We start from the raw sequence: 27,346 nt of genomic DNA, 5'->3' as shown, positions 1-27,346 counted from the left end.
CAGTGTTCACCAATGGAATATTATTCTCCACCATGAAATCATAATAGCTGTGTGTTTTTAATTCTTTCTTGATTTTTTTATACATCCACGCATGCACACCTTTAACACTCTTGGGCATTTGCGACAATGCTCAATAAAATTTACCAAACCCATGCAACCATCTATCTTGTTTAAATAAAAGTTGCATATAGGACATTTAAGATAATATATATCTACATTAAGCTCTCATGTTATATCTGGAGCAAGATTTTGAAGAAAATATTGACATCACTCTTGGAGTATTTGAGGCAATCTAACTCTTTTAACAATATCATAAAGAAAGAATTCTTATTCAGTTGCACTCGAGGTCACAAATGGAAGAGCTTCACAATAGCCCTCAAAATGAAAAGGAGGATTGTTAGGTAGAAGTGAAGGTGAATTATTGGTTGAGATTGAAAATGGAGGTGGAGACTTATATGAAAGGCCTTTGGGACCAAAATAAACTTCTTCCTAACCATTGCAACACACAAGAAGAATTAAACTTCCCAGCAATAAAAATTCTTTGATTAATATACTATATTTCAATCTCAGGAATGATGTTTTATTATGACATGACAATATATTGAATCATAATTGTCAGTCTCAGTAATTACAACCTACTATGAAAGACAAGTGGCTATAGAGTTTCAGAAGCTAAAAACTAGCTTATAATTAATACATAACCTTATTTTATATAATTGGCCTGCCATATATAATAATGGCAAATGCACATAAGCACTTAAGTATGCATTTTTGCAAGATTACCTTTCAATCTCAAAATTATATATAGATTTAGCTCTTTGATTTATCGCATCATATATACTTATACTCTTTGCAAAGACAAAAGATATTAAAAGGAATAAGATATATATAAAAAACTTTATTTTTTAAATATTTTAGTGGATTAAAAAAGACATTGAAAGGTTTTATAGAGTGGATTTATTAGTGCTTTCTGCTGTACTATCCATTTCTTATTTTCTCTTGCTCTAGATTGTTGTTTTGGAAGTAATAGGAACATTTTTATCAATAGTGACAGTGGTCTCTAAGCGTGTAATATGGAAATTGTGGTAGTGAAACAAAATTAATATTCTCACATTTCTGTATGCTAGAACTATTTATAGATTTTTTGTCTTCCTTACTTCCCATCTTTGTAAACCCTAAAGAATGAATGAGTGCATCAGTATTTTGAATTATATATATATATATTTGGTTAATTGTTAAAATGTTAAAATGTTGAAATGTATAATAGAAATTTTAGGTTCATTCGAACTTCAATATCCCTATTTTATTTGGGACCAATAAAGCTCAAAAATTTCTATGGGTTCAGACGAACTTTTAATTCTAGAAACAATATTTTATTGTATAAATTGCATTAGAAAGATTTAAAAAATAGAAATCTCTTTGAACCATTGACATTTAAATTCATAAATTTCAAGTTCACCAAAGAATAACATTTTTCTGACTTAATATTTCTTTATAAGACTTATGGTTGACTAAGTTGATTAGTATTGACTTGAGCTGAATTGAGCTCAACTCGTGAGCTTAACTCAACTTTGGACCATCCCCTAAGTGAGGTATATTAACAACTTAAGGTGACACTTTGAGTTAACAAAATTAATATTAGTCTATTGATGGTTATTATGAATTATTCTATGTTATTGTGGGTAAAAATAAACCTCCCTTAAGTTTGCTATGCATGCCAAATAGATTGGTCCATAGCTATTTAGCACAATACTAGTGGATCATTCCTAGAAATGATTATAAGTGGATCAATCAAGCCTATAGAGATTAGTCTATTGGTTCAAGTAGTCATTATCATGCTTTCTTAAACACTTTTCTTGGATTAAATTGAAGGTAATGCAAATGCAAATTTGAGGTTTGGTCAAAGTTAAGTCCAGAAAGAGAGTTATCAAGAATGAAAGATTAAATATGTAAATCATTATCTCTTCTTTGAGAGATGATTGGCCATGAGATGTGATTTCAGTACTCGCAATCACATCATACATTCAAGAGTCCTTACCTTGATGCATATGAATTATAATAGTCTTACAAATAGTGAGTCATGGGATGGATATTAATGAAGTGTTAAACTAGTTTATTTAGGCTTGTTATTTGAAGATTTAGATTGCAATGCCCAATTCTTTTTCTAAGAAACCTTACTATTGCTCTTTGACTAGCTTGGTGCTAGATTAGTTATGAGTTTGTCGGAAAGAGTGGTATAAGCTTATTTATATTATGAACAAAAGTTAATGGTGTTATATGTAGTAAATCTTTATTGGTGGGGTGTAGTATTTATGTTGAAGTTTTTTAAATAGAGTTGGCATTTGATACTCATAAAAACCTTTGAAGTAATAATGTGGGCTTGCTCAATTGATGATTAAGTCATTTTGATTTCTAAATCATATCCTTATAATTTTAAGAAATGTGTTTATGAAGTTGCTTGAAGTGGTTAATAGTGAAGTTAGTCTATTTGCAAGAAGTAGCATTTTAGCAGTTTTGACTAAGTTCTTGATGGTAATCCATGTTATACTATACTTATATTAGTACCTTGTGGGTTTGCTGATTCATATTTTGGAAAAAGGGTTGTAACATTCATTTAGTATAGTTTATTGATTGATTTGTTAGCACTTAAAGTAGATTGTTAGATAGAGAAAGTGTGTTATTGTGACATTCATATTGCTAACACTTGTGTTAGTGGAAGTGGCATTATTATATTGAGTGATGAAGAGTTGTCATTGGAATTTGATTTTTCATTTTATTTTTCTTATGAATGTTTTAGCATTAGATTTGATCTTGATGCCCAAAAACCATTCCGTTTTCGTGAGCTATTGTAAACTAGAGAAAGTGTTGGAGTTGATTTTAGTTAGCTTACCTTAGTAAGGAGTTTGTATGATATAGCTTGGAAGGGATGCTAACTTTTGAGGTTAATGCAATTGAGTTAAAGAGTTAAAAAATGGTTATTGTACTTTTCTAGAAAAGTGACCCTTATGCATTTTTTTTGTAGCATTATACTTGGTGGCAAGTCATACCTTATATTAAATTAAACTTTATAATAGTAATATGCTTTAAGTGATCTTGACTTGGTTATGATGGCTTTACACCTTGGTTGAGGATGAAGATGTCCAATTTAGTTATTTGCAGTTGAAGTGTTAGTATTTGTACTATAGCCTTGCCTATTAGGAGGTTGTGTACCATATGAGTCCATCTTATGATTTTCACTTTAAATTTGACTGAATATTAATCATGCATAGCTAGCCTCTTCAGTTATACTTAGAGTTATTAACCAAATGCATTAATGAGCTTATTATGGTTGAGTTGGATTCGAGTATTCATTTTGTTAGTACTTATCTATATTCTTATATATTGTACCTAGAGTACTACTCTAGAAAATTATATAACTTGATGATATAAGTTTGTGTTTGGGTCTTATAAAGGCATCTTTATGATTACTTATAAACTTTGTCAAGAACTATTAACACTTGCTTAATTCAATGATGATTTAGTAGTGATGGGCTTACTTATTAGGTGGTGTTACGAAGGATTGCGTCGTTAGGCTTACATGATTTTCCATATTAGAATATTGATTCCATCTCTGTTGATATTGTTTGATTGCATTTAGTTTATAGTGTGGGATTACATTGAGTCTTGGATATGGTGATTCACTCTTTAATACTGTATTATTTGTAGCTGAAGAAATAGTTTCGGATACTAGATATAATTTCGATCTTAGTTAGCTTGATTGTTAAAGAGCTTTTAGTGGTGATTCATTCTTACTTTCTTTTGTTGGTCTGGTTGTAAAATCTTGAATTTGGACTTCTCAGGAGGTCACCCAGCCCAGTACTATTCAAACCCAAAGATGTTTAACCCCAAATATCTCAAGACTTTAAATTGATTGGAAAAGGGGGTGCATTTTTATTCATGGCCCCTTTCCCTCTATATTTAAACCTTATGGATTGTCTCTCAAGTTATTCTCTTTGATTGCTTATAATTCATTACACTTCTTTACAAGTTCACACCCTTGTGAACAAAAGCTGAGAGCTGTAGCTCTCCCAAGAGCCCTACTCTCTTAACACCCTACCCCTTGAGTCGAGCCTAGCTGAAGCAAACTAGACTTGCCAAATATCAATCAATATGTAGTGTGATTCCCTTACCCAACTAACAGAATTGAACTTGAAACCTCTTTGATACCAAATGTAAGTTTCTAAATTTGGACTTCCCAAGAGGTCACTTAGCCCAGTACTATTCAAATCCAAGGACGCTTTACCCCAAATATCCCAAAACCTTTAACAGATTAGAAAAGTAGGTGCATTTTTTAGCATACAATTTGTGTTCTCTTAGTTTCTTAAACACCTTCGTCAAGTGTTCGGCATGCTCTTCTAGTGTCTCGCTATAGATCAAAATATCGTCAATATAGACAACCATAAAGTGATTTAGATAGTGTAGTTTATTAGCCCCAAAAATATTGCCGGCACATTGCATAGCCCAAAGGGTATCATCAGAAGCTCAAAGCTTCCATACCTTGTTTGATAGGTTGTCTTCTCGACATCTTTCTTTGCTACCTTGATTTGGTAGTATCCCGACCTTAGGTGAATCCTCGAGAAGTATTTCACCTTTCCCAACTTATTGAATAGATCCTCAATCCTTGGTAAAAGATACTTGTTTTTCTTTGTATACTTGTTGAGCAACTAATAGTCTATGCACATGTGCATAAATCCATTTTTCTTTTTCATAAATAACATCAGTGCCTCATATAGTAATTTGCTCAACCTAACATACCCTTTATCGACTAACTCTTCAAGTTGGCACTTGAGCTCCTCAAAATTCTTTTTCATTCAACCAATAAGGGGGATAAACCACCATTTTAACACTCTTAACCAACTTAATCTTATGTTTTATTGATTGTACGAGGGGTAACCCCATTAGTAGCTCCTTTGGCATGGTATCTTGAAATTGGTTCAACACTTGCAAATCTCTAAAGGTACTTCTTTTGTTCCCATCTTTTTTTTAACTCTTTATTAAAAGTAAGCAAAAAAATGTTACCTTAGTTTCTTTAGTGAATTGTCCTTTCATAGACACCAAGTTCAAGTAGGAATCTTTGGCCTTACATTGCCTGACCTTTAGATCTTGGGCTTTCACCTTGGATTGTTCTCCTCGGGCATTCACCAGTACCACAAGGTTCCTACCTTGTCTATGCAGGGCTATTATAAACCGATTGAACTAATCCATCCCGAAGATTATATCAAATCCCGCCATATCCAACATAATGAAATCTATGTCTACTTTTCATGTCCCTACTTCGACTCTTGTTTGTCAAATTACCTCATCGGTGCTTTGGCTACCTTGAACAAATGCTATAATATTTGGTTCACCCAGCCGCTACACCGTTAGTTTAGCTTGCCGAACTATGTCTGCAACCACAAAATTATCCGAAGCACCCATGTCAATAAAAATCTTAACAAAGCTACCTCCGAGCTTCCCTCAAAGGGCTAGTAAATGTCGCGAACAACTCTCTACCAAAGTTGCTCGTATAATGAATAACTTTGAGCTAGGGATTGGATCATGTACTTCAGTGGGGATTTCACTCGACTTAATAGCCATATTAGCTCTGGCCTTCTTTGGGTAGAGACATTTTTTTGAAAAGTGTCATACTTCACCATAGTTGCAGCATACATTGTTTTCCATGCTATTAGCCGACTTGACCTTTTTATCTGTGGGTTTGTATTTTTTGGCTTAACTCCCCCATGTATTTGTTTGCTGGCCATTAGATCTACCTTTCTAAAACCCTAAGGACTCATTTTTAGAGAAACTCTTCTTGAATTTCCCTTTATCACATGTCCCCTTTGGTTTGGCTCCTTTGCTAAACGTGGGCCCCGACCCCGTTGTGTTCCCCTTTTGTAGGTTATCATTGAAATGCACTTAATAACTGCATTCAATGCTTCCTTATAGTTGGTTGGGTTTCAATGCATCACTCACGTCACTTCAAGCCCAGGTCTGCAAGCCTAATATGAAGGTATGGAACGCATCCATGTCACCCATGTCTGTGATAAGAATCGTCTTTGCTATAAATGTATTTACATACTTTTGAATAGTTCCTGTCTGCTTCAACCTACTCAACTCATCCTTTAGGTGTAAAGTAGCATTCGAAGGAATGAAAATTGCGTTGATCCTCACCTTCATCATTTCTCAAGTGGTCACCAATTCTTCGTTAACCTTTATTGTTCTCCACCAAGAATTAGCATTATTTGCCAAGTATGGTTTTGTATATAGGACCTTCTCCGATCTTGGTAACTACAACACTTGGAAATAATCCTCCATATTGTAAAATAAATCCTCTACCACTTTATAGTCATTCACTCCCTTGAAGACTGGTGGGGGCTTTAGTTTGTATTTGGGAACTACTTGAAGGACTGATTCCACTTCAGTTTATTTGACCTTATTCGGTTCTACCTCAGTCCCCACCAAAAGGTCAATGCCTTCTACATTGCTAGCATTTGCAGTCTTTTGCTTTTTCTTCCGCTTCTCATCACACTTTAGCTTGCATATGAAAGTCTCTAGCAGGGCATTGGTCTATGCCAATTGTCCTTTTAAAACGTCCAATCAAGCTTTGGATGACTAAACTTTACTATCGGACTCCTGTTTGGAAATTTCCTCACTCGAGTCTTCCTTATGCAAAAATTCTTCATCCATAGTTTCTTGTTTGACCGAAGACTCTAGTTCTAGAGGAGGTTCCATCTTTGTCTTACAGCAATCTTTGCAGTGGCAGGCTCGAGACTATTGTCCTCAATGCCTCCTCCTCCATGTGTCAGAGCAGTATGATGGAGAAGAAGGCCCTGACACATCATACTGCTCAAGGCCTTCTTCTCCAATGTGTCACAGCGACTGAGATTTCTGCTTTGCTCCAAGTTCTTGTGTCGAGCACTTTTCTGGCTGCATGACAGCACAACTCTTTCGACATGGCTACTTCTAGCCAACAATCCTCAAGGACACCAAGGAGTATGCACAATAGTGTCTACAATGCCAACAACACAACCCTAGGAGTAGTGTCCCACGTCTTCCTCTTCATTGTGACAAACTACTGGATCGAGGCCGTTCCCCTCAAATGTGTAGATCAGTACACAACAACGAAGTTCATCTATGAGCATATCATGTGTCACTTCAGCATCCCCACAGAGCTCATCTCTAACAGTGGAGGATCTCTTTCTAGCTGTTAAAGATTCAACATGTTCATAACAACAGCTATTTTCCTCAATCCAATGAGTAGGCTGAATCCAGCAACAAGAGCACTTTGGGCATTCAGGACAATGTATAAACATGCCAAAGTTAAATTACAAAGTGGACCAGCGAAAATGAATAAACACAATAAATCTCGACTTCAAAATCTATTTTTTCCTAGCCGGTTGGATTTGATGCACACACAGGAACCCAAACATGGTGGACTGATGGTGTACCTGCCATCTCATTCTTTAGCACCAAAAAGGAACAACCATTATTTGCAACAATAGTTCACATGCACAAAGCACTTCGACATCACCACTGTTAGTGCTAACATCTGTAGTCCCTTCCACTACCTTTTCCCACCATTTACAGCTTTCTCTCATACAACTTCCGAGCACACATCTCTCTTGTATTTCCATTGTAAGCTTGGGCAACTTGGAGGAACTTTCTGAAGGCTCAAGAACGCACGAGACTGTGATCCAAGTGAGCATTTGTTCCTCTTATTTTAGTTCTTATTCCCTTCTCTATGTTTCTCTTCCCATTGATCACTTCATACTTTTCACGCTATTTTATTTGGTCTTCTCTTCTTTTTCTTTTTGGACTTGGGTTCAGTTTGCACTCATAGTTTTCCCTAATAACTCCAAACTCTATCCCTCTTCCTTTTCTTTTATTTTGGTTTCTCCAATTTCTTAACATGGGCATTGCATTAAACATTTAAAGGCTGCTAGGTTCTCTTCACATGACAAACATGCTTGATCCATTTTGGTCACTTGTTGGGATGTGAGTTATATCCATGAGCCATTGGGATGCAAGCCACATCTATAAGCCATCAGCCACTAGAGAGAGAGCAAGAGATTTAGAGAATATTTGTATAAAAGCCCATGTGGACGGTCATCTCTGCTTTAGGCTTGGCCACCTTCACCAAGAATGTCAAGAACTCTTTGCAAACTATGATTGAAGTGATTATTAACAAGGCACCATTGATAAAGGTGCATTCCACAGGCTCATTGGGAAAAGCAGAGTCCGTGATCGTCAAGTCATGATTTTTGCAATCTCTAAATTTCCTTGTCTCTTTCAGTGCTTTGACTTTGACTGCAGGATCAAAGTCATGTGGCCGTGGCCACATTCTCTCCCAAGTTCGTGATCTTTGAAGTCACTCCTGCAGACAACCAGGACAAGAAAAAGCTCAAGATATGTGTTTACAGCCAGGACTCATTTTTGCGAAGTGCTTTCAAAGAACAATCGTCAAACACGCGGAAATAAAAATCTGGAGAGTATGGCGCAATGACTTTGACCTGCTGGAATTTCGTGCAGTATATGATGGTAAGGACTTGAACCATCTGTAAGCATTTCTGCTGTTGCATTCGAATGGATCCATGGAGGTTACTTGCTGTTTTCCTACTTGCTATCAGGCTTGTTTTTCATGGTCATGCAGATGCTGCAGATTTAGAGACTGAAGCACTCTTGAGCTTTAAGAAATCTATGGATGATCCTCTGTCGTCACTGAATAGCTGGAACAGAGAATCAGACGTTTGTCAATGGATTGGTATCAATTGTTCCTCAGCAGGCCAGATATCTGGTATACAGCTCAATTATCTCTCACTTTCAGGCCCTCTTCCGTTTTATACAATCCAAGCCCTGCCTCAACTACGCACCTTGTCTGTTTCTGGGAATAATTTCACAGAGATCAAAGTATCCTCCTCGCAAGAATGCTCTCTGGAGGTCCTTGACTTGTCAGGGAACCATTTCACTGGGGATTTTCTCGACACTCTTTCTCGTTTGGTTACATGCAAAGGCATCAGGATTTTGAACCTCTCACACAACAAGATACGAAAAATTTCAGTGAAATTATCGATTGGGAACCCCATGGTTTCTGTCGACCTATCCTACAACAGAATAAGTGGTTCAATACCTTCTTCTTTCTTTTTATCATGCAAGAGCTTGAAGTTTCTAGATGTCTCGAGCAATCAGCTGGTTGGAGGGATCCCTGAAAATATGTCCAAAAACTGCAGAAGACTTCAGAAGCTTAACGCTTCGTCCAACTTCATAACAACCTTTCGGCTTGAGCAGTGTACCAGTCTGCAGGAGTTGGATGTTTCTTTTAACAATATTTCTGAAACTGTTTTTTGGAAGGATTGTGATGCTTTGAAGGTGCTCAACCTGTCAGACAATCAATTCTCTGGACCATTTCTCTCGGTATTTGGCAATCGAAGTTTACCTCAGGTTTTCAAGTCCCTGGAGGTTCTTCAAGCCGACCACAATAGTTTTACAGGTGAAATACCTACAGTTCCTCCAACTCTTGAAGCTCTAGACTTGAGCTGCAACAAATTCAGTAGTAGCAACACGAACATCTGCCTTTCAAATTCTAAACTTCAGTCTTTGGTGTTGGTATACAACAGGTTGCGTGGTCCGGTTTTAAACTTGGCCATGAACTGTAGCAATTTAAAGATGCTCGATCTGAGTATCAATTTTGTGACAGGGTCGCTTCCAGGGAATATATGCAGCAGACTTTCAAAGCTTCAACATCTGATCCTTTGGGGTAACAATCTTGAAGGCAGGATACCAGCGACAATCGACGAGTGCAGTGAGCTGGTGACCTTGCATCTCAGTCACAACAATCTTACAGGTGTTATACCGGAGGAGATATCTCGCCTGAAGAATCTGTCCTTGCTGGTTCTTAACAACAATATGCTATCTGGAGAAATCCCGGCATCTCTTGCAAAGATGCAGAACATTCAAGGTCTTCTACTAGGCCATAACAAGCTTCAAGGTGGTCTACCAGGCGAGTTAAGGAACACCAACAGTTTAATTCAACTTGCAGTGAACGACAACCAGTTGGCGGGACCAATCCCAAGCTGGATCGGCTGCTCCGTTAAAGAAGACCAGTATGATATGAAGTACCCCTATTTGATGGTACTGTTGTTCAACGTACAGCCATCCATCTGCAAAGGTTACAATGAGATGTTTATACTGCAAGGAATCCGTTTCCATGAGTTCCAGCAGCTTCCGATTGCAACCAGATGCCAGACTTGGTACTTCCTATCACCTCCCGGTTTCAACATTTCTTTAATACCAAGTACTACTCAGGGACTCAGCCCTTGGTGTATTGATCTCTCGTTCAACAGCTTCACAGGAACAATCCCAGCAGAGTTTGGTGCTATGCAAAATTTATATTCGCTGAATCTTGCGCACAACTTACTCACAGGGGCTGTTCCCTCCACAGTTGGCAATCTCAAGCAACTGGAGTGGCTAGATCTCTCATACAACCAGCTCGAATCACACATCCCGGGCTCGCTCACAAACCTCACCTTTCTGAAATACTTCAACATCTCACACAACAGGCTTCTTGGTGGGATTCCACAGAGTGGGCAGCTTCCAACTTTCCCTGCGAGCAGCTACGAAGGAAATCCAGGACTATGTGGCATCCCGCTTGCAGAATGTCATGGTAATGATTATAATTTAGACAATCATTCTGGTGACAAGGATGATGATGAAGATGTAAGTATGTTAGCTGGTATTGTTGCTGCTGTTGTTTCATTCCTTGCATGGAGCTGTGCAGTTTTTTTCAACAAGAGATGGGAGAGAATACTTAAACGGTTTGAAATTATGTAACCATTGGCAATTGATATAGTAGTGGATATACCTTGAATATGACTTAATGTTTTGGGTAGTATGGCTACACTTGGCTTTTCCTGACTCTGCTTTACTGTGGTAATATCACCACTATTTCTCTGACCAAGACTACTAAGTTTCATGGTAGGATGAAGCATATTTAACCTTAATATCACAATACATGATTGTTCTCCAGTTTTGCACCACTTATGAGCAGCTAATTGATTTGCCCATAAAGGTGTTGGCTCCTAAAAAGTTTATTGCTGATCACAACAACCTTTAACTCTTGCCCAAAAAATAAATCTAGACAATGGAGTTTTCAGTTATCCAGCTAATGGAGGTACTCTAGTGGAAATATGCAGCCTATATGTAGATCCAGCTACTGGAGACTGTGCAGCACCCAGGCAGTGAGTCCAATCCCAGACTGAGTGGGAGTGTTAGTAGTTTAGTCACTGCCTCTATAACACATAATCAGGTTACTTTTGTACTTAGGATTCATCTTGATGCTCTTCAGAAGTATCATCACATTATGACTTTTGCATGAAGTTAAAGAATCACAACGAGCTATGGTTGTGATGTAGTCTTCCATTGGGACCATTAGGTTTGTGCTTCGTGGGATGCTATGGAACACACTGACTCAATGACTTTAGTGGTCACCAATGAGTGGAAGTTTGTGCAAGAACATGCCTATGGAAATAGATGTTTGACATTAGCTTTTACAAAATTGTGATATTACAGATAAAGCAATTACCCAAAGATATATATTTTAACCTTTTGAGTAATCCATTTTGATGTATTAGTTTTTTTCATACTTTTTGGTTTGCTTAAGCAAACCTGTAAGAAGATGGTAGTGGATATACCTAGAATATTCTTAGATTTCTACCATCTAATGGTTGTTATTCATTTAGATTAATCTTGTATATATAATTTATAGACTTTATTAATTACTTTCTAGTATATTATTTTTTATTCTACCATCTAATGGTCGATATGCAATAAGATTAATCTTGTGTTTATATATTATAAACATGTTTATAATTATAACATTTTATTTTGGATTAATAAGTAAGAATAACACTGCTATACATGCAACATACAACGTAATCATTTTAAAGAGTTTTTTACTTTATATGGAATGAAAAAAATTTCACTTTATTCCTCAAATCTTGTAAAAGTGATTAAGGATAATTTAACCTATGAATCTTCTCACTGATCTTATTCTAATTCATGTTCTTGGCACATGCCCAGTGTTCCAAACTCATCTAGAAGGTAGTGCTTTCTTCCACATTGGGAAGAACATATCTCAGCTTACAATCTGCATTCCAGAGCATAGTCTCACGTCATGTAACAAACAAGAAGATGAGAGCTGGGCAAACTGGTCTTTTGAATACATCGGTGCCTTCATAGGGAAATACTACTGAGCATCACTCCTGATTGATAAGAGAATTGAGGTGACGACAATGGAGTGGCAATCTAATGGACCCTAATCTACTTTGCCTCTCCCTCACACTCACTCTCCACTCATCTCCAATCTTCAACCTTCTTCTTGCACATATGCACTATGGTTTATAAAGTTTAATCAATGAGCATGTTAAAGCTTTGCACGGGATACTTGAAAATCACAAGAGCCCCTGCCATTTGTATTCAAATAAGTCCAGCATTCTGGAGTCACCTCGCCGCAACTTGCACAAGCTCTATAGAAAGCCCAGAAGCGCTGCAAGCTTCTTGGAGCTTTTGAGCTTGGACAGATCCTTCAGGACAAAACGCCACTACTGCTCCGCCGCTGCCAGTGAATTTGCATGCCGCTCCGACGCTTCGTGCCGTCTCAACCATCTGGATATTCAGAGCTCCAAGCGCATCGTCCCCAAACATTTCTCTGGTGAAAGGAGTTACTTTGGTTGACACCTCGAAACAATTCTCATTACCTTCGCAGGTCAAAGTTGCGATCCATAAGCTCGGCCAGCAACGAGTGATTTCCTTCCAGCAAAGCCTGTTTGCCTCGGAGAGCCAGCTCCGCTACTTCCCTCATCTTTGTTCTCACGGTCAGATCGCCATCCAGCCATCGCTGCTTCACCGTGCTATGGACCTACAGCAACGGAAGAAAATCATTAGCAACCGCGTGGATGCTTTCCAAAAAACGAACTTTGCCAGAGTCGCTCGGGTTTTGTGCGTAGATTACGTACAGTGGAGGCAGGAGTTGAGGATCCATTCGCTTGTAAATCCCATTCCCAGTTCTCAGCATGTGTTCCTCGTCAAAGTCCTGAACCAAAGTTGCTCTATAAACTTCACAAGAGAGAGGATAAAAAAGTGAGAGCCACTAACCATATAAACTAGGCCTCCATAGACTTGTGCTACTCTGTCTTGCAAACCAGCCGTGATCCCGAGCTCGACTTCGGCACTGAGAACAATTTTCGGTCGGTCCTCTACTGGGATGCGATCGCGGACGTTGTAAAAATCCATGAGGCAATTCATGGTAGCGCACACAAGAGCACTAGATCCAGATAAGCCTGCCTAGCAACACAAAGTGATAGAGCTCGAGAAGATAAAAAAAAACAAAAAGTTCTAGAATTTTAGCACCTGACGAGGAATGTTGGTATCATAGGAAAGAGTGAAATTTCCATCGTGTAGATCAATTCCATGAGACGAGCAATAGCTATGGAATGTCTTGCAAGCGGCGGTGAGAAGCCGGACACCACCGTAATATCCCTCGCTCTGGACTCTCCCCACCTGCAAATATTTTCCAATCAATCCTGACATTGGAGCTCAGACGCGATCCCCACTCACCAGATCCTGGATGGAGCTGAAGCGGCAGAGATCGTGGTGGGAATGCGGCACGAGCGCGAGCAAATCCGACGGCTGGAGCGACACCGTCGCCCAGAAATTCGAGATCGCGAGCGCAATTGTGCGGCCGTAGTAGCCATCGCTCGGATTCCCCAGCAGGCCAATGCGCGCGTATGCCCTGTGCTCCACAGCACCCATCTCCTCCCAAGAGCCCTAAACGCATCTTCGCAAGAATAATCTCTACTTTTAAAATTCATGGGCGGGAAAACAATTTTTCTTCCTAGGAGCTGGAGAGAAAGAGAGCACCCTGCTCCACCAATCGACCTGTGGATTTGCCAATCATGGATCTCACTAGATTCTTTTTTATTTCTGCAAGCTTGTTCCTCGAAATGTGGCTACTTCATTGACAAAGGTCACTGTTGCAAAAACATACTTCTACCATGACCACTGGCGTTGCATGCTCTCCAATGAAAGACCTCTAGTCCGAATTCTCAAGGTGAACTACATGTTGCAAGGACCAAATGTTATGGAAGGTAAATAAAGTTGACCTTGGAATTGCGATGTTGCTACTTATCAAAATGAAAGCTGACCGATGGAGCCAAGCAGAAGGTAAATGTAGCTGTATCTTGTCTTAAATTGACGCTTGAAAAGCATGTTGGTAGACTTTCAATGCAGTCAGCATTGAAAGAGGTAACAGATGCTAGTTCTCATTATTGAAGTTACGCAGGCAAGTATGACTTTTCTCTGTTCACATTTTGAGTTTGCAGCTGGCGGTGACGATTCAGATTTGCTGTTCAGAATGTGAAGCTGAAATTAGTCTCAAATTTCTTCATTTAGTGTTATGATTTGGTTCCCAATGTTTTCGACTCTGGATCCAGCTGGTCAAAGTCACCTAGCCATACACTCCTGAGCTCGTGGTCCCGAAATGAGGATTTCCTCCTATAGGGGAAGAAAGAAGTCTTGTGCTGTCAGGACTCACTTTGCCTATTTCAAGGTCAAAGTCATGTGTGCCATATATTCTCCAGATCTTCACTTCCGTGAGTCCAGTGACATGATTGGTTTTCGAAAGAACTTCCCTGCAGTGTAGACGGACTTGAACAATCTGTTAGCATTTATTCTTGCGGTTGCATTCTAATTTCTAATGGATCCATGCTACTTTTATTGTCCTACTTCTTGTCAGACTTGTCTTTCATGATCATGCAGATGCTGGAGCTTTAGAGGTTGAAGCATCCCTCAAGATATGTTTTGTGACTCTACTAGAGCTTTCAGTGGCTTCAAATAATATGACAGAGAATGTTCTCAATGATGTTTCGTCCAATTTCTTATCAACTTTGGATTGAGCATTGCACGAGTCTGCAGGAGTTGGACGTCTCTCTTAACAACATTTCTGGAACAGTTGTTTGCAAGGATTGTGATGCTTTGAAGGTGCTCAACTTGTCAAACAAGCACTAATCTAGACCATTTCTCTTAGTATTTGCCAATCAAAGTTTACCTGAAGTTTTTAAGTAGAGGTTCTAACAACAGTTTTACAGACTTGAGCTGCAACATGTTCAACAGTAGCAACGCAGACGTCTTTCAAATTCCAGACTTCAGTCTTTATACAACAGGTTGCGTGGTCCTGTTTTAAACTTAGCCATGAACTGTGGTAACTTAGAAATGCTCGATCTGCGTATCAATTTTGTGACGGGGTCACCTCCAGTGGATATATGGGACAGACTTTCAAAGCTTCAACATCATCCTTTGGGGTAACAATCTTGAGGCAGGATACTAGCAACAATTGGCGAGTGCCGTGAGCTTGAGACATTGCATTTCAGTCACAACAATCTTCCAGGTGTTATATATAGAGATTACTTGGTGGTTCTTAGCAACAATATGCTATCTGGACACTGCTGGGCCGATTCAATGTTTGGATCATGGCATTCCACACCAGAGCTCGCTGATGCATTGATTGGAAGAGAAGCGTGTGGCCATGCTGTGTACACTACTCCACCAATCAGCCAGATTCTTGCCCCTGTTGTGAGATATCGCGCTGATGCATCCACAAGAACGATGGAAATGGCAGAGATTCTTGTAGATCTTGATGGATTTCAAGGCGCCGCTGCCTGACGATCCCGAGTTTGCATCCAGGTTCCATGAGCTAGTTTGCCACCTACCTTTGGGATAAATAACTGCTCTATGATCTACTGATAATATGTTAGCGTTATAGTAACTGAGAAACATTAAGAATCACTTTTAGAGATCTTAAATCTTCAGTATCAACATATAGTTTGGTATTAGTAAGATAAAAATTCATGAAACTGTAAACTGAAGAAAAACAGTAGAAAAAAGAAAAACAACTGTTATTTTTAGGGGGTAGCAGAAACCAAATATGTTATCATAGCCTTCTTTTTTAGTTCACCTTGCCATTGGAATCAACAGAATACAATTGCTATCAGACCAGGCAAAGAGTTTAATGTGGTACACCTGTGCTCAAAATATGAGTTGACTGAAATACTAAAGGCAGCCTGACACAAACCTTGAAGTACGGGTTGAGCATATCAGGGTACCTTAGCGCCCCAATGTCAGCCATGGTCTTCTCGTGATACTCATGCTTGGCAAATAAAGTTTCAAAGCTGTTAATGGTCGGCCGCCCAAGAACTTCAATGTTGATCTTGGTTGATTCCAGGACGTCCTGAACTGGAATGAAATTCACAAACCCTGTGGGGAGAGAAGGCCCAAAAGGCTAGTAGAGCTCTGCTGCTATAATACATAATGCCACAGAATTTACCGCTCTAACAATGGCCGAATCCGGTGACCCGTCGAACTTAAAATCATTAGAGCTTTTGTTGATAAACTTGTCAGCTCTGCTAACCCTGTCACCCATTGGCTCAACCAGGGGGTTTTGCATGAACATGGAGTTGACCTTCTCCCAAGTTCGTTCTTTCGGTGGCACTTTGGCGAGAACGGTGGTTCCCGAGACGAAAACCTTGAGAACCTCATCCGTCTTCTTCACTGTTTCTGCATTCAGGCCCCCAAATGACGGTGCCAGGTTTGTGTGGAGGTAATCCTCGGCACTCTCGGAACGCACATCAATCTGCAGCTTTGCATAAGGAACGAAATTAAGCACTGCTTCAGACAAAACAGGTTCCACTTCACATTACTGAAACCGAAACTCCCCACAATCTCACCAATCTCCTTCAATGAACCGAAGGCCCCAAGCATCGTTTCCATGGTCGCATTGCAAATCAACTTTGGGATAGGTACCGGAGAAAACTCAATTTTTATAATGGGCGGAATGTGAGCAGCTTTAATGGTAAAATAGATTATACATTTTTTGGTTCGATTAAGAATATACATAGAATATATTTGGATATTCTAGAATTATACCATTTAATGGTTGTATTTATAATCTATAAACATGTTTATAATTTATAAACTTAAACACTTCCTAGTATATTCTAGTTTATTATACATAAGATTTTTTTGTTTTTATAAATTATTAACATGTTTATAATATAAACTTCCATTTGATCAATTGGATTAATAAATAGGAATAACACTACTATTAAAAAAAAAAGTGTTGCTACATGCAATACATAGCAAATTATTTTTAATAAATTAATAAGTCAGATAGCATCATAAAAATTAATTCTACAAATATTGCACTTTAAATGAAGAATCATATTAACCATAAATTACATTTAAACTATAATCTTTTTTATTATTAAATTACTATTATAATTTGTGCTTGTTGTTCACGCTCTTTTTGTTTTGGATCCACAAACATATGACTTTGTAGATTGCCAGTTTAGTTATTTACATCATGTTGGTTGAACAGGATCTGCTGAGGATTTCAACTTGAGTAACTTAAGTTGCTGAGCAACAGGTTTGCCATTGACATTTCCACAGTTGCACAAGTGGTCATAAAAACAACTTCATCAATTTGTTGGAGATGCAACCTGTCTCAGAATTAATCAGTTAACTATCCATATTTAAATCATGTTCTTATCACTTTGTTCCAGTCGCCATCAAATAGCTAGGAAGGATGAACAATAGAAACTGCCTCCACCACCCAAAAACCCTAAGCGCATATTCGCAACAATAATCAAATCACAGGCGGGAAGTTTTGAGTTCTTCCATTTCTTCCATGCTTGCCATGAGAACATAAGCCCCCGCCACTTTCTCATCCAGTTCCACTACAGCCTTGAAAGCAATCCTCGCAAATTCCACATTGCTGCTCGCCTTGTAGCAAGCGCAGAGGATCGCCATCCAGAGCTTGGCCGACGACGGCGAGCAAAAACTCGAGCTTCTCTCCGTCACCAGCATCACTGCCTCTTCGATCCTGTTGGCTCGACAGAGGAGATCGACCACGCAGCAGCAGTGCTCGATCGAAGGCCAGATCCCAAACTCGGAGCTCATAGCCTCGAAGAGGTTCTGGCCTTGCTCCACCAGTCCCGCATGGTTGCAAGCGCTGAGAACCACCATAAAAGTTACCGAGTCGGGCTCTTCCCTGTGCTGGATCATCGTCTCCAGGAGCTTGAGAACCCTCCACACCTCTCCAGCGTTGCCATAAGCCGCCATCAGCGAGTTCCAAGTTACCAAGTTCCTGGATCCCGCTGGAAACTCGTCGAAAACCTGCTGGGCCTCGACTAAACTCCCACACTTGCCGTAGAAGTCCACCAGCGCGTTCACCACCTTCGTCTCGCAGTCCAGCTTCTCGGCGTGGAGTTCTTTGTGGATCATCCTCCCGGTTTCCAGCGCTGCTAAGTTTCCGCAAGCTTTGAGAGCCGCGAGATACGTTACTCGATCTGGCGAGCAGCAGCTTTGCTTCTTCATCTCCAGATATGACTTTAGCCCAAGCTCGGCGTCGCCGGAATCGACGTAAGCAAGGATGAGAGAGTTCCACGCGATGGTGTCGTGAGTTTTCATCTGCTGGAAAACGGAGCGAGCATCGATCAGGCTTCCACACCTCGCATAGGCATCCACCAAGCTGCTTCCCAGGTGAGTGTCGATCTCGATCTCGGATCTTAGAGCTTGTGAGTGAATCGCTGCGACTTTCTCTAGGTGTTTTTTCCTGTGTTCTTGATCCTGTTCTCGAGCAGCTAAGTTCCCACACGCCTTGAGTGCCGCGAGCACACTAACTTTGTTTGGTCGTCCTTCTTCTTCGTTATGCATGGAAGCATAGAGCTCCAGAGCCACCTCTGGCTCGTCATTCTCGACGCATCCCATCATCATGGAGTTCCAGGACACAGTAGTCCGGTGCTGGATCCCATCAAAGACCCGACGAGCAAGCTCCACCTCCTTGCATCTGGAGTAAAAGTCCACCAAGCTGTTCGCCATCACAGTGTCCCGTCCGAGAAAACCACCTTGATCTGCATGAACAGCCATCCCTTTCTCCAAAGACTTGATCTTCACAAGTTTTCCATCGACTATCGTCGCTTGCTCGTCGTGAGCCAAGCTCGAGCACGCCTTGAGCGCAGCCACGACAGTCACTTCGCTCGGTAAAGTAGATCCTTCGCTTCTCATGCGTGAGTATAATTCTAGCGCGAGCTCAGGCTCGCCAGCGTCGACGTATCCCAGGAGCATTTTAGTCCACGAGACTGGGTCTCGCTGAATAATCTTGTCAAAAACTTCACGAGCGTCATCCAAGCTTCCAGCTCTGGCATAAGCTCCAACGAGTGTGTTCGCCACGAATAGATCCAGCTCCGAGGATGTCAAAGATGCTCGAGAGTGAATTTCTCTGATTCTTCCCAAGCAGCCGGATGACAGCTTTCCATCTCCTCGCTCTTCCTCTAAAACACCTTCGCAAGCTTTGAGAACGGCGACCAAGGTCCGACCATCTGGAACGAATCCACTCTTCACCATCCGGTCGAAGAACTCGAGTCCTCTCCCGGATTTACCATTCTCCACGCACTGGACAATGATCGAAGTCCACGAAACCAAGTCCACTTCTTCCATGCTCTCGAAAACCACCACTGCCTCCTCCAAGCTTCCACAGCTTCCATAAGCCTCTATCAGTGTGTTTGCGACGAAAGTATCCCTGGAAGAAGAAGAAACGTCCCTGTGAATCTCCCGGACTTTCTCCAAGAGAGTTCTTGTTCGATCTTCTTTCCTTTTGATTCTTTTTTCCTTCTCGATCGAAGCACAGGCCTTGAGGGCAGCGACGAAAGATCGACCATCGGGCTGGAATCCCTCGTCTTTCATCCTGAGAAACCACCGCAAGGCCGATTCAAAGTCCCCATTCTCGGAGTAGCCCTGGATCATGGCATTCCACGAGACCAGATCGACCAGAGCTCGCTGCTGCATTGATTGGAAGACGAGGCGCGCGTCGGCCATGCTGCCGCATCGAGCGTACATGGAGATGAGATTGTTGGCGACGTAGATGCTGCTGCTCCAGCGGTCGGCCAGATCGCTGTGGATTCTTGCCCCTGTCGCGAGATATTTCGCGCCGATGCATACCTTGAGAGCCGCAAGAACGATGGAAATGCTTGGCTGGAGGCCATCCCGGCGGAGATTCTCGTAGATCTTGATGGATTTCGAGGCGCCGCTGCCCGACGATCCCGAGCATTTCCCCTTGGCATGGATTTTCATGCTACATTTTGAAAAACCCTAGATTTGCGAAGAACCCTAATTCACGATGGAAAGAAACTAAGAGACGATGATAGTGAGGGAAAAGAGATGAAGAAGCGATGAAGGACGAAGGGAGCAAACGCCATGACTATAGCAGCAGTGAGTGAGAGCGAACTATGAAAGAAGCAGAAGCAACTGAGGATTCTCAAAGGTAAGTTTTCTCTCGTTTTTTTTTTCTATCCTAGTGACCATTGGTTTTCTTTCTTCCAGATCATAAGGTCTGATGATGAACAAGCTAAGAAAGTGCTCACACTGAGATCACGTAGCTCGCCCGCATTGCAAACTTGGCTAATCGAAGGTACCTATACCAAAATTGTGATACTGCTTTAGCATGTCAAACTCGTCGGGAAGTCATGCGGTGTGACCTCCTGTTGCATAGGACTTGTTCGAATGTTTTATTAGAAATTTTCTGTGATGAGAAACTACTAGCATTCTGTAATTTAGCTGATTATCAAATTTCTTGCATCTTGATAGTAAGTGAATGTCAATGTCTCTAAGTGATTCAGCTCAAGTAGCAACATCCACCCTCAAGGCCCATTGCTCGGTTGATTTTCAGACAATCGCCTTGATATCCATAATGTTTCCCACCTTTGTTTTTACAGTTGTGGCCACTAAGCTTCCCATACATCTTACCAGTGCAGACTCTGTCCTCCTGATCACAAGATTCATTAGGAGTGTTGAAGTAGTAGCCTTGAAAAATAGGAGTTGCATAGTAGCCAAGAATTATCACAAGGAAACAAATTAGTACAGCCTTCATCTTGATGTTGCTGTGAAGTTATCCAGAGAGACAAACTAATCAGCTTGAAATAAGGATTCGTGAACTAGAGAGCACCAATTTAAACAAGAAGCTGCTTACATTAATTAAATGTTTACATAGACATAGTCAAGTTAAGGGCCACATGCTACATGTGAAGGTTCTTAAATGCTTCTAGATGAAAATCCATGTTCCTATTCTTATTGCTCCACCAACCTTTTAGAGTTAATAAACAAGTAGAAGAATAATTTCAAGTAGGTTTTAAAAGAAGAAGAAATTTAAGTGTTGGAATCAAATCTTCTTCCAGCTCACATTAAATTCATGATCTCCATATTTGATGTGTTCTCCATTCTCTTCTTTTCCACCTGGAAAATACTTAGGTATAATCCCTTAGTCTACTAATAAATTCAGCTTTAATTTAAATTGCTGTCTAAAAGATGTATAATGACTATGGAAGTCAATGAGTGCATGAATACAGAAAATATGCATATCAATTAACCCAAAAACCTTAGTTTATATACAAAAGCGAGTGGATTGAAATCAATCCGATAGCTACCAAAATCCCACTACATTAATATTAGTATACGACATTATAACTGTACACTTAGACTTTATATCATCCCCTCCTCTCGGAATAATAAAAAACCATTAGGGTTCTTTTATAAATGGGCTAGGATCTGAAGGAATGTCAAGAGGAGGCACTGGCAGATCTGTAAGTGGTATTAGCTATTCCTAATCTTTTTGTACAAAGTGTTTCAACTGTTGCACATGCATAATTTCTAGAGGAGTGGCATGTTGGACATTATGCCAAACCTCATAAACTTGTGGTCCAACTTGTTGTAACATCCAATATAATCCTTTCCACTGAGCAAAGAGCCTTTTAAATAAACCATGTATCGTAAGATGGGGAAAACAAACTAATACCAAGTCATCCATTTTATATTCCGTAGGTGGATGATGATGAAAGTTGTAGTGCCGTTGTTGTCCCACTTATATGCAGCTCAAGTGTTCAATAGACTCCACTTGGACAAGTGGAAGAATGTTCGTCAAATACTGATCCCATGACCTAGCATTGGCAGCTTGTAGCAATCGCAAAAGTAAACCGAGCTCCATTGGTAAAATTGGATCATGACTATATAGGAGTTTATATGGTGAAGCACCAAAAGAACATTGCACCCCTGTGACACATGCATATCAAACAGACAACAAATAACTATCCCAATCCAAATGTTGAAAATTCACGTACTTTCGCAATCATTCCTTTGAATGTCTAAACAAGTCGTTCCACCAAACTGTTTAACTATGGATAATAAGTGCAATTCCTCATTTCCTGGATGCATCTCGGTGTCCAGACTTTCTACTGTAGCAACACCAATAGGACATTGTTAACACCAAGGTCTCCACCCAAAAAATGAAAGTCACCAATCTGGAAAATGTTGACAACATTAATAAGCATGACCAACTTCATCATACACCCAACAATGGACATCATGACCATGACTATGTCCTCGCCTTTATTTTTGAACTTGGGTAGCAACAACATCAACCTCTATTAGAATAAGATAATTTCCCACAAGAAGTGAGCTAAAAGACATGTAGCGAAAAGTGGAAGAAATGACGTGTTATAACATTATGCCAAGCAAAGAGCATCATTAAGGGTGGCTAGAGCAAATGCATGCATAAGTCCTATAAAATTTTGACGAAGTGCTAGCCACAACATTTCTAACTTGATCTACTCTGATATATTAAGCTTCACATAAAGCAAGAGACTTCAGAAACAAACATTAAATTGCATCATAGACTTAAATGTCCTTTGGCAAAGACGATGCAATTGTTAGAAGACATCATTACAACTGTTAGCATGTCTAAATGCACATTTGAAGATAACTAAGAGAATGCTCAAATCCTCATGAGTGGCTACACTCAAACTATTGTGCCATTGCAATGCCATCCTTTGGAGACATGTGGGACCATGCAAACACTAAGCATCATCCTAAGAATGATATGTGGCAATCACCTTAAAGTGATGAAACCAATGGTACACATCATCCCTAGAATTCCCATGGAAGAACTCCAGCCAGACTCAAGGATTGATAGCAAAAGCAAAAAGAGCTATACCAATCCTCGTGAATGTTGCCATCAATTGAGTTTAATTGTTTAACAGTAACCACATAGCATCAAGTAATTGCACCAATTCTACTCCAAAATCAAAGGAAGAGGGTCAAAATTGACTACTAGTCTACCATAAAAATGAATGAAAAGGAAAAAAAGCAAAAAGATAAGAAATTGAAAAAGCTATAAAGAAGGAGAGATCTAAACAATGCAAAAGTTATATCTAAAGTAGAATTTCAAATCCAAACACTCCTCAAGGACAATTAAAATTGCCCCTCATCTCCACCAATGTTGTAGCATACTTTATCTCTTGCCCCTTAACCCAACTGGAAAAAGGGCAATTGTTTGATAAAAGAGCCCTTAATGGCTATTTTATCCCCATTTATCCCCTAAGGTTCCAAGGATCCACAGTGACAGTATATCCAAATTTCATCCTATGATCACATGTGTTACAAATATGAGTGTATAAAATATGGAAATGGAATATAGAAATGTGTATATCAATTAGCCTGAAAACTAACTTATATACAAGAGCGAGTGGTCCAGATTGAAACCAATTTGATGCCTACCAAAATCCCACTATACTAATATTAGTATACGGCATTATAACTGTATATAGAAGGAATTTTTTAAAATTAATAATTTTTAAAATTTATAAATATAAAATTGATTTAAATGAATACCAATCATTAATTGGTAAAATATGCCAGAATATCCAATGATATTTTAGGTATTTCCTATTATAAACATAAGATTAACCTAATTACATATCAACTATTAGATGGGGAGGTGTTTAAGAAAGTTTTTAAATTATGTCATAAGCTCTCTATAACCTTTTGGAAACCTTACCCCTAAAATGCTTATCCATATGCATAATAAATATTGAGTTCAAATCTCATGAGTAAATGTTTAAAGTTCAATCTCTATTATAACTAGTGGATACAGAGAGATGGGCAAATATGTAACACCCTTCCTTTGATGTTAAGCACTAAGTAGCAATTGAAGTGGTGTAAGACAAAAGTGGATAATGCAGTAAAAGCTTACAATCAAATCAAAAGCATGTGTAAAATATGAAGTAGGCTCCTAAGTATAGAATACCCAAGCTAGTTGATTAAATAATAGAGCTCATGATATTAGTAATTGGAGTTAAGGATGGCCGCAATTAAACTCTTGTTTACCAATAATAGCCTTATGGGAGGATGTGTGTCAGAAATAAATACTAAGGGTTTTGTGATCAATGTAAGTAGTGGTTATATGTTAGAGAATTTTCAAAGAAATAACATTTTAAAAAGGTTTACAATTGCAAAAGTTCTTTATTGAAGGTGTCATAATTAATATTTACATCTGTGTATGTCCAAGAATGAAAAATAATCAGATAAAGCTTGTTATTTAGTCCCTCTTGTGACAAAATAGCACCCAAAGTGAAATCTAAAGTATTTTCCTTGACAAAATATAATTTCATGTTGTCCGAAAGGAAAAAAAATTCAGGAGATCATAAGAAGTTTGGGCCAAATAAATAAATAAATCCTTTAAATTAAATAATATTTAAAGAGAAGCAATTTTGAAGAAGTCTTGAATAAAGCACTAAGAGAAATTCATATAGACAAAGAATTATTAAACATTATGAACAAAAGTTGAGTGTTGCCACTTAAGAATGATGGAAACCTTGGCAAAGTTTATAATAATGCCACATGAGGAAATGATATAACTCAAAAACTCTTCCAAATTTTGATTAGAAGAACATTTATTGGGTCTTACAAAAGATAAAACTATTGTCAAAAGAGGTGGCAATGAAGAGATTACAAAAATCATGAAAGTCATTATGGTAAAAAATAATAAAAGTGTTAGTTAGACCAAAAAACATTTTTCTGTATTCAAAGTGGCCATAACATGTACAAAAAGTTATTTTCCAAATCACCCTCATGAATATAAATGAGATTGGAAGCACTACATAAGTCAATCTTGATAAAGAACCAAACTTTGGATAAACACTTCAACAACTCAGAGATCAATGGAAGCTTTAGCATTATATGATTTGAGCATGGCAATGAAAATCATAACTTAGAAAAAAAACAGTAGAAAAAAGAAGAATAGCTGTTATTTTCAAGTAGATGACATGCAGTGAATGACAGGCAGCCTTGATACTAGAAACCAAATATGTTATCAGCATCCTCCACAGCCTTTTTTTTGGCATTTGGGTTCATCTTGTCAATGACTTCCTTACGTGGGTTAAACTTGCGGAAGTTAAACTCTGCAAGCAAGACGTAAAAACCATGCATTAAGTTACATTACACATCTCACCTCCAGTGATGCCATTGGAATCCTCCTGATGGAACAGAATACGGCTGCTATCAGACCAGGCAAAGAGTTTGATGCGGTATACCTATGCTAAAAGCATGAGCTGACTGAAATACTTGGCAACATGACACAAACCTTGAAGTACGGGTTGAGCATATCAGGGTACCTTAGCACCCCAATGTCAACCATGGTCTTCTCGTGGTACTCATGCTTGGCAAATATAGTTTCAAAGCTGTTAATGGTTGCCCCTGACTGAGCAACGATTCTCCCAAGAACTTCAATGTTGATCTTGGTTGATTCCAGGACGTCCTGATCTGCAATGAAATTCACAAACCAGGTCTGAACCTGGTTTGTAGAGAGAAGGCCCCAAAGGTTAGTAGAGCTCTGCTGTTATAAGACATAATGTCACAGAACTTACTGCTCTCACAATGGCCGAATCCGGTGACCCGTCAAACTTAAAATCATTAGAGCTTTTGTTGATAAACTTGTCAGCTCTGCTAACCCCGTCACCCATTGGCTCAACCAGGGGGTTTTGCATGAACATGGAGTTGACCTTCTCCCAAGTTCGCTCTTCTGGTGGCACTTTGGCGAGAAGAGTGGTGGTTCCCGCGATGCAAACCTTGAGAACCTCATCCATCTTCTTCACTGTTTCTGCATTCAGGTCCCCAAATGACGGTGCCAGGTTTGTGTGGAGGTAATCCTCGGCACTCGTGGAACGCACATCAATCTGCAGCTTTGCACAAGGATTGAAATTAAGCACTGCTTCAGACAAGACAGGTTCCACTTCACCTTACTGAAATCGAAACTCCCAACAATCTCACCAATCTCCTTCAATGAACCGAAGGCCTCAAGCATCGTCGCCATGGTTGCTATTGCAAATCACCTTTGGGATACACCGGAGAAGAATCAGTTTTTATAGTGGGCTGAATGAGTTAGTGCAACAGTGTAGCTTGACCACGTGTTTTTCTTATACTCGCACGTAGTATACTAACTTTAATGGTAAAACAGGTTATACATTACTTTAATAGATTAATAAGTCGGATAGCTTCATAAAATTAATTCTACAAAATATTAATTAATCATAAATAATAATATTAATAGTATTAATGTGCTGAAAACTTAAGCCAGAAGGTTTGCCATTGACATTGCACAAGTGGTCATAGAGACGACTTTTTGTTGAGATGCAACCTGTCTCAGAAATCATCAGTTTAGTAATTTGTATTTAAATCATGTTCTTATCTATGAAGACGTGCTAGAAAGGATGAACATGCAAGGAGGAATACATAGAAACTGCCAAGATACAGGCTGAAAAAAGACAATGGAGCCTACAGTTTATGTTGACTTCAAAAACCCTAAGCGCATATTCGCAACAATAATCAAATCATAGGCGGGAAAGTTTTGGACGTAGAGTTCTCCATGCTTGCCATGAGGTCGCCACTTTCTCATCCAGTTCCAAAGCCTTGAAAGCAATCCTCGCAAATTCCACATTGCTGTTCGCCTTGTAGCAAGCGCAGAGAATCGCCATCCAGAGCTTGGCCGACGACGACGAGCAAAAACTCGAGCTTCTCTCCGTAACCAGCATCACTGCCTCTTCCATCCTGTTGGCTCGACAGAGGAGATCGACCACGCAGCAGCAGTGCTCGATCGAAGGCCAGATCCCAAACTCGGAGCTCATAGCCTCGAAGAGGTTCTGGCCTTGCTCCACCAGTCCAGCATGGTTGCAAGCGCTGAGAACCACCATAAAAGTTACCGAGTCGGGCTCTTCCCTGTGCTGGATCATCGTCTCCAGGAGCTTGAGAACTCTCCACACCTCTCCAGCGTTGCCATAAGCCGCCATCAGCGAGTTCCAAGTTATCTGGATCCCGCTGGAAACTCGTCGAAAACCTGCTGGGCCTCCACTAAACTCCCACACTTGCCGTAGAAGTCCACCAGCGCGTTCACCACCTT

At 39.7% G+C, this 27,346-nt stretch overlaps 4 protein-coding genes across 4 annotated transcripts; 1 reads left to right on the top strand and 3 right to left on the bottom strand.

Moving 5' to 3' along the window:
• The first annotated feature begins 8,114 nt into the window (after positions 1–8,114).
• On the top strand, positions 8,115–11,128 carry LOC112347484 (receptor-like protein kinase BRI1-like 3). The gene is made up of 5 exons (XM_024678420.1): positions 8,115–8,222; positions 8,332–8,458; positions 8,548–8,556; positions 8,669–10,731; positions 11,042–11,128. The coding sequence occupies exons 1-5, from the start codon at positions 8,115–8,117 to the stop codon at positions 11,126–11,128; spliced, it is 2,394 nt and encodes a 797-aa protein (XP_024534188.1).
• Positions 11,129–12,430: 1,302 nt separating this feature from the next.
• Positions 12,431–13,827, bottom strand: LOC9642420 (glucuronokinase 1). Its single transcript, XM_002973446.2, has 6 exons — positions 13,630–13,827; positions 13,423–13,572; positions 13,168–13,356; positions 12,989–13,105; positions 12,771–12,931; positions 12,431–12,721 (listed from the first exon to the last, which is right to left on the bottom strand). The coding sequence occupies exons 1-6, from the start codon at positions 13,822–13,824 to the stop codon at positions 12,514–12,516; spliced, it is 1,020 nt and encodes a 339-aa protein (XP_002973492.1). The 5' UTR covers positions 13,825–13,827; the 3' UTR covers positions 12,431–12,513.
• A 3,888-nt stretch (positions 13,828–17,715) lies between these two features.
• Positions 17,716–20,196, bottom strand: LOC112347483 (pentatricopeptide repeat-containing protein At2g33680-like). The gene has a single exon (XM_024678419.1). It carries the CDS (start codon positions 20,194–20,196, stop codon positions 17,716–17,718), a length of 2,481 nt encoding a protein of 826 aa, XP_024534187.1.
• Positions 20,197–25,489: 5,293 nt separating this feature from the next.
• Positions 25,490–26,263, bottom strand: LOC112347482. The gene is made up of 3 exons (XM_024678418.1): positions 26,189–26,263; positions 25,818–26,126; positions 25,490–25,744 (listed from the first exon to the last, which is right to left on the bottom strand). The coding sequence occupies exons 1-3, from the start codon at positions 26,261–26,263 to the stop codon at positions 25,490–25,492; spliced, it is 639 nt and encodes a 212-aa protein (XP_024534186.1).
• Between the last annotated feature and the right edge of the window lie 1,083 nt (positions 26,264–27,346).

This window comes from Selaginella moellendorffii, unplaced genomic scaffold, assembly GCF_000143415.4.
Source record: "Selaginella moellendorffii unplaced genomic scaffold, v1.0 SELMOscaffold_22, whole genome shotgun sequence".
Classification (NCBI taxonomy): Eukaryota; Viridiplantae; Streptophyta; class Lycopodiopsida; order Selaginellales; family Selaginellaceae; genus Selaginella; species Selaginella moellendorffii.
Note: the sequence above shows the minus strand (reverse complement) of the source record. Positions and strands in the feature narration are given on the sequence as shown.